The following is a 6,843-nucleotide window of genomic DNA, read 5'->3' on the forward strand; positions in this document are numbered from 1 at the left end:
GACGCGTGGAGGGGACGTTAGGTGCGTGCCTAGCACGCGCCCGTTTCCACGGCAGGCGCGTGGTCCACACACGCGCAGTCCAATGCCCCTGCAACTGCAGGGCAGTTCCACACGCGTGGGCCCTACTGCTAGCGGTTAGCGCGCGTGAGGGCGCGTGGCGCGTGGATTTCACGCGCCTACAACCGCAGCGCGTGCGAGGGCTCCATGCGCCTTCTTCCTCGCACGAACAGAAGCTTTTCCGTCGGTTTTTCGCCATTTTCAGCCGCGATTTCAGCCCCGTTTCGTCTCCGGCAGCCCATCTTAGACTGAAATAAATTATGGGTTTTGTAAAACATGCCGGCACAACTACATGGATCCAAGTTACGGCGAAAATGACCAAGAAATAGCCCTCAAATCAAACGAAAAACTCCACAAACACAAATCCTCAACCACCATGACTTCCGCCGCCCGATTAGCCTCCGCAAACACCGATATACCGGAAAAACTCATGGCTAAGGTTCCTTATGGCGGTGCGACCGTGTGGGTCCGAAATCAAGGGGTGGGTCGCCAGAATTTGCCCGGAATTTGGGAGTTTCTCTGTTGGCCTCAAAACTCCGAATTACTGTTCATGTTCTAAAATGCCCGAAAATACATAAAAAAAAAAACAAAAAAAAACAACAAAACAAGGCCGAGGCTTTTAACATGCTCTGATACCAAATGTTAGACATAAAATTCATGATGCGGAAGCCAAATCAATTAAAGACAAACCTCCCGCCATTGTTCTTGTTCACGTTTGTCAGAAAAACCTGAAATCAAAGAAAATTGGGGACACTCTACTAACCAAATTCCCTCACGTAGTGATTGTGTACTCTTAATATGAGAGTTTGTGTTACCCGTAAGAAATGAACATACATTCCTTTTTATACACCGCCTCCTATCAAGACGGTTACCAAATGGGCAGTTGTCACGAAAGGGTACAAAGCATGGAAAAACTTTACGTCGATTAGTCGCAACTTTAAGAGAAAATGTAGATCCAAATGTGGGATCATAAAAAAATAAATAACAGGCGACCATTGAAGAGGCAAGTTGCAGAGAGATAGGCTGAAGAGAGATTCACGGGGGAGAAAGAGTGAGCCGAGAGCAAGAAGGAGAGGATGTTGGACGCTCGCTTGAAAAAGGATTTGGCCATTGAAGAGCTCGGCTGAAGGGAACCGAGGAGGATAGGAATCGGCACTACCCCTGCTAGGTCGTTTCTATTCCGATCGACCTTTAGAGTCGATTACGTGTTCAGAATCTCCTCATTGCTCTGCTCCATTGTTCGGGATCTGTCTCCATCCACCTTCGAACCGAGATATAGGAGAGTGAAGCTGTCTGAAGCAGGTTCGTGAGCTTCGTTTCAGTCGAAGGGAGAATCCTCGGGATTTTATTGATCTCGATTGGTTGAAGTTAAAAAATCAGTCTCGCCGAGGGTCCTTCGTGACCTGTTTGATGTTTTGTCTAGATGTCTTCAACGTTGATTTGTTCCTGTTACTGGTCAATCCGTGAGAATTTTAGTGTGAGTCTGGGGTTATTATTATGTTCTGAAGTCCTTTTGCCTTGTCGTCAGCTTTCTCCCTAAAGGAAAATGGACTCTTTCCCGATAAAAAAGAAGAAGAAAAGCATACGCATAGCAATAATCAATGTTGGAAACTAATGCGATTGCTAAACTTTTGGGCTTCAAATGGAAGCTTTGCATGAGATATAATTTGATCGATCGAGATGGAAGTGTCGGTTTTTTTTTCCCTCATTGTGAGAAACTGTCAAACATTGTTTGTGTGTGTGTGTGTGTCTCTCTAACATTGTTTCCCTGATGCATTCTTGTGAGGGCGCTAAATTATGCATGGATTTTATTCAAAAAAGCTTGTAGAACTGCATTGATTGTGTGTGTGTGTGTGTGTGTGTGTCTCTCTCTCTCTATATGCTAATAATGTGGTTAATGTTAACTTCTTTCATATCTATCATTCTTACATTTGCTAATGAAGTGTTTTTGCGCAAGCTCCTCTAAGGCCATGGTCAAATGTTCTTTTACATGGATGTACGGCCTTTGGCAAGACATGCATTGTTGGTCCAGCAATAGCAGCTTGTTCTCTTCAATCCATATCAGTGAAAGGGCTGAGCTATTGGATAAGTAACATTGGAACTTCTGAGCAAGCTGTAAGAGGCTTCTTTTCAACTACGGTGATGTTGATTGAATTCCATTGTGCAATCTCACATCTAAATTTGTTATTAACTCCTTTTCTATATCAAATGCCAGGCAACAATAACTGATTTTGAGAAGTGGTTAGACATAGTCGTTACTTTGCAGGCCAAGAAGATTTCTGATGAGGTTTGTTGTCTTGCACAACTCTTTCTTCTGACTGTGCAAACTAGTCAAGATTTGGATTGGGTATTGTTCAATTCCATGGTCACCATCTTATTTGCGGCTCTTTGACAGATCCATGTCCTGAGGAGATTTAGTCCAATGGCAACATAATAGATGGGTGACCTGAGGACTCTCATTGACTTTGCTATAGTTAGTATTGATTTATTTGCATCCTTCTTTTTTCTTTTTGTATATCATCTATTTTAAATCACTCCCAAGGCAATCGCTTGTGGTGCCATATGGTTCCATGTGGTTTTCATCTTGTAAGCAGCTAATATCCCTTGCCTTCTTTAGATAGAGTCCTTCCCCGTCTCTTTCATACCAGTTAACTAGCATGCAAGAACTGTAGTTTGACAATCTTGTTCTCGTCTGTTCACTAGTCTCTGTGCAAGTGGTGAATTGTACATCCCAATACTTTCTGCCATCAACAAAGTTTCCTACTCGTGTGCTGTCATTTGCATATCTCTATAGTGAACAAGAATTTGCTAGATTTATCCTGCACCAGTCCTTCAAAAAACCAACTACGAGGTAGCCAGGCATCTCAGCCTCTCTGCCAAAACACAGAGCGTGCAAGTAGTACTATGTCCTCCCTCCATCTGTCTCTGCACTGAGGTTTTCTCCCTCAAATTGGCTTTAACACCCCCCCGGCGATGTTGCGCATAAATAAGGTGTGCTATCTCTCTCAACGCGAAAATCCAGGATTTGAATTGATCGATCATTTCAAATTGGGGCACCTTGATGCAACAATTACTTAACCTCACCACTCCATTCGACCACAAAGATATCCTCTTTTTTAGGCTCTAGTTTATTTGACACTGAACTAGGAACCTGCATAATGACTTAAGCAAATTGGCTGATTGGAAAGCTCCCATTTTTTCGACATTCACCTTTCCAACCTGCAAGTTTGCACTTGGATAGCTCAATTGCTGGATCTCAATTTTTTTTTTACCCAAGAGGAATGTTTAGATGTGCTATAGCAAAGTGACCTTTGATCGAGCATGCCATTATATGTGTGCAACGAGCATGTGTCTATATTACTGAAATATTGAACCGTAGCCTCAGAACTGGAATTTATGATTGAAATTCAAGCTGAATTCTTCTCGGTGCATGTATTGTAACTGAGTATACTTATTGGATACCTGTTCAAACTCATGTTGACTGTTGAGGCTTTTTACGAAGTAAACTTGTTACTCATAAACATATAATATTTATCCAATAAAGAGTTCTTTCTTATTTTATCGCCTGAAGTTCTTTATGCTGTCGTTAAACCACCAATTTTTCACTTGTCAGTTTCACTTTTTTAATCTGGAATCCTTGACATATGTGATGTGAACTAAAATATTCTTATATCTTGTGTTAGAAAATTTGCATGTTCAAATATCTTCTTGCTCCTCGATGATCTCTTAGCTTATCATCCTTTTTATCTTAACAAAGTAGGTTGAGGATATTGTGGTCTTATTCTTGCCATACTAGGAACTACTTTTGGTGCACTTGACTAAATATGGAATATTTGATTGTCTTTTTTCCTTTGCAAATGCACTTCTGGAAGCAATCTTCCTAAGGCTCTCAATTAGTGCTTTGGAGAACCCACGTTAATCTCGATAATTGTGTGGTGGTTTTAGATTTCGACACCTGAATATCATCAGCAATATTATGCTTTCATGTCTGAAGGTCCTATTAGAAAGCCAAATGGGGTGGGATTACTGTATTGGGCTTTAAAACCTAAGACCATCAAAACTTCTACTACGCAAAATATAATAATAGGTGCCAAACTGACTGGTTTTTATGGCTCTTTATCGCGGATGCAGGCACAGCTTGCTGATTTCGAAGTCTCTGAAGGCATAAATTCTCGAGCTTGCATCGAACATGCTGATTCAGTATGTTTATGGCGGGGAGCAAATGTTATGTTGCAGTATTCATGCGAAGAGGTACTCAAGTTGAAGCAATGTTCCTTTATCTCCAATAATGATGTCAAGCATCTTATTTATTGCATCCATTCATGTTGCAGGCCACAACTCTTCTACAAAAGAACCTAGAAAACGTTAAAGCAAGTTTAGAAGTTCTTGTTGCTGATCTACAATTCTTACTGGACCAAGTAACAATCACGCAGGTAAGTCAGAATTTTTTGGAACTTGGAGGTCCATTTTAGTTTCAAGCTGTTTATTATGTCAGTTTTGGGTAGGTTTGTTGTTGTTGTTGAATTACTGCTGCTGTGATTTTTGTAACTGGTGTGAGGCTATAAATTGCAAAGACATGCTGATTTGCGACAACCTGGAGTGTGGTGATATTGCACTTAAGTGAAATTGAAAAATTTCGAAACTTGTTGTAGGACCATACTCTTTAGTTTATATCATGGCAATTATGTTGGTGGCCCCTGGAAATTTTCTTTTCTTTTTGGGGATGAAACAGCCCTTGAGAGGTGAATCTTTATTTGGCAGGTTACAATCGCTCGTGTGTATAATTGGGATGTTCACCAAAAGAGAATCCGTCGAGCCGGTACTCCTGCTAAATACTCTTAAAGGGATCTTTTCAAGTCGAATCATGGTAGCAGAATGTGTACTCCTGGATGAGAGTATGACTTTGATCTTCCCATTTTCAATCAGGTGAATGAATATGTATCGCTCTGTTATCGCAGTGGTTAAGACTCTGATAACGAGTGATTTTGGTTAGGTTTAGTTAGATTTATTGCATTACACAAAGCTTGTCTTGTAAACGGTTTTGATTGAGAACCTCTTGGGCTTGATTATTCACTTTCTGCGTGTGGTGCACTAGTTTTGAATTAATGTTGGGTCCATCTATTTTATGTCGTTTTCACCTTAACTATGTATGTTTAGTATGAACCAGTTTAAATTTGAATTCGGGGAAAAACATGAGCCTGCTTGAGGTCTACTGTGGAATACATGTTGGCAAGAGTGCTTTTGGATCAAGTGATTTATTAGTGCTGTAATTTGGTGGGTCTCTTGTTGTCGGATCTTGGAGATTTCTATTGTAACATCCTCAATTTCGACTCTTATTTTGGTCCCAACTAGGAGGCTAAGCTAGATAGGCCTTGGACTAGTCAAACTTTCTTAGAAAAACAAGTGTGAACAAATGTGAATTAATGTGAATGCATTAAATGATGTGTGAAAAAGGGTGTCCCTATAGCCTAGGCCTAATCATACCCTAAATACCTAAATGTGAACTGTGGACTTTGGAGGCCACAAGGAAAGGGCCACAAACCCAAGAGGAAAAGAGAGAAAAGCCAAGTCAAGTTCAAACTTTGAACTCAAGATAAGTTCACATTAATATCTCTTGGAATTAGGGCATTCAATGAGCAAGATGAAGTGTCCAAGCTAACCTAGGATCTAGTTGGAAACTTAGAGGATAAGGTTGTCGAACAATTAATGCTTCTTAACCAAGTAGGGCACCACCTCTTTCCAATTAGATATGCCACCTTTGATTTTCGAAACTGCTGGATCTTTCCCACTTTCCAATTTTATAGAGCTCTTTTTGCTTCGAATTTGGAGAAATTTCCTTCATGAAAGTTGTTCTAAAAATCTTGATATAAAACATACTTAAATTTTATATTTTTCTAAGGTGAAATGATAGGGACGAAGGCCCAATCATTCACCGTCTGGAACCTATCTCATGGAGTGAAAACAGTAACCAAGTTGCTTTCTTGAATTCTTATTAAATCTTCCATTTCGAATTTAGACATGCTTCCTTCACAAAATTTTTAAATGACATCAGTATCTATAATATATTAAAATTTCAAATGGTTTTGTGAAGATTTGGATTTAGAAATGAGTCACTCTCTTTGACTATTGAATCTGCTCAACGGACGGATTTTGGGTTGTGTTCAATGAATTTCTGCTCTTTCCACAGCACAAAATTTGGCTAAGTTTCCTTCATGAAAAAATGTTTCTTAAGATCTTCTTGGCAACATATTAAAATTTTATAATTTTTCGAGTCCGTTTAATAAGGTAATGATATGCTGATTTCAAAAGTTGTTCGAAACTGTTCTTCAACTTAGAATGGGAGGTTACACGCCAAACTTGGAGAGGAATGGTCTGCATGCCCAACTTGAGGTGCAAGCCATCTAGAATCTTCTTGGATTGGGATAAAGCTACATTAAATGCTCTTGGACCATAGTTCATTAATGCTAAGTTGAGTCATAAGGCTTAGGTGTCCCCTAATTAATATAATCATCATTACAAAGATGACTCAACTCCCAAATGGCCCAATAAGAGAAGGAACAAGTGTGGTCCAAGTGATTAGGCTAGCCACATCTTCCTCCTTAGCCTTGCCATCTTACCAACCTAGCCTTACCCACCTAAATGAATCATATTGGTCAACTTGGAAAGGTAATGATAAGAGATTTACTTATAGATAGAGGCATTCCCCCAATACCACACACACCACCCCATCTCTTCTTCCTCACTTGCTCTCCCTCTCTCTTTCTCTCACTCCTTCTCATCGTTGCC

At 40.2% G+C, this 6,843-nt stretch overlaps 1 protein-coding gene across 1 annotated transcript; it reads left to right on the forward strand.

The window, feature by feature from the left end:
- Nucleotides 1-433: 433 nt before the first annotated feature.
- Nucleotides 434-5,160, forward strand: LOC120293794 (probable prefoldin subunit 3). The gene is made up of 6 exons (XM_039313541.1): nt 434-519; nt 2,001-2,172; nt 2,273-2,344; nt 4,189-4,308; nt 4,389-4,490; nt 4,819-5,160. The coding sequence occupies exons 1-6, from the start codon at nt 434-436 to the stop codon at nt 4,897-4,899; spliced, it is 633 nt and encodes a 210-aa protein (XP_039169475.1). The 3' UTR covers nt 4,900-5,160.
- The last annotated feature ends 1,683 nt before the right edge of the window (nt 5,161-6,843 follow it).

The sequence above is a fragment of the Eucalyptus grandis genome, chromosome 5, assembly GCF_016545825.1.
Source record: "Eucalyptus grandis isolate ANBG69807.140 chromosome 5, ASM1654582v1, whole genome shotgun sequence".
NCBI classification, from domain to species: domain Eukaryota; kingdom Viridiplantae; phylum Streptophyta; class Magnoliopsida; order Myrtales; family Myrtaceae; genus Eucalyptus; species Eucalyptus grandis.

Bases quoted from the DNA above. Each gene is read 5' to 3' on its own strand.
- LOC120293794 (XM_039313541.1), top strand. From the start codon at position 434: ATGACTTCCGCCGCCCGATTAGCCTCCGCAAACACCGATATACCGGAA. The intron at 2,173-2,272 runs GTAAGAGGCTTC...ATCAAATGCCAG, and splicing joins TTGGAACTTCTGAGCAAGCT to GCAACAATAACTGATTTTGA. The intron at 4,491-4,818 runs GTAAGTCAGAAT...TTTATTTGGCAG, and splicing joins ACCAAGTAACAATCACGCAG to GTTACAATCGCTCGTGTGTA.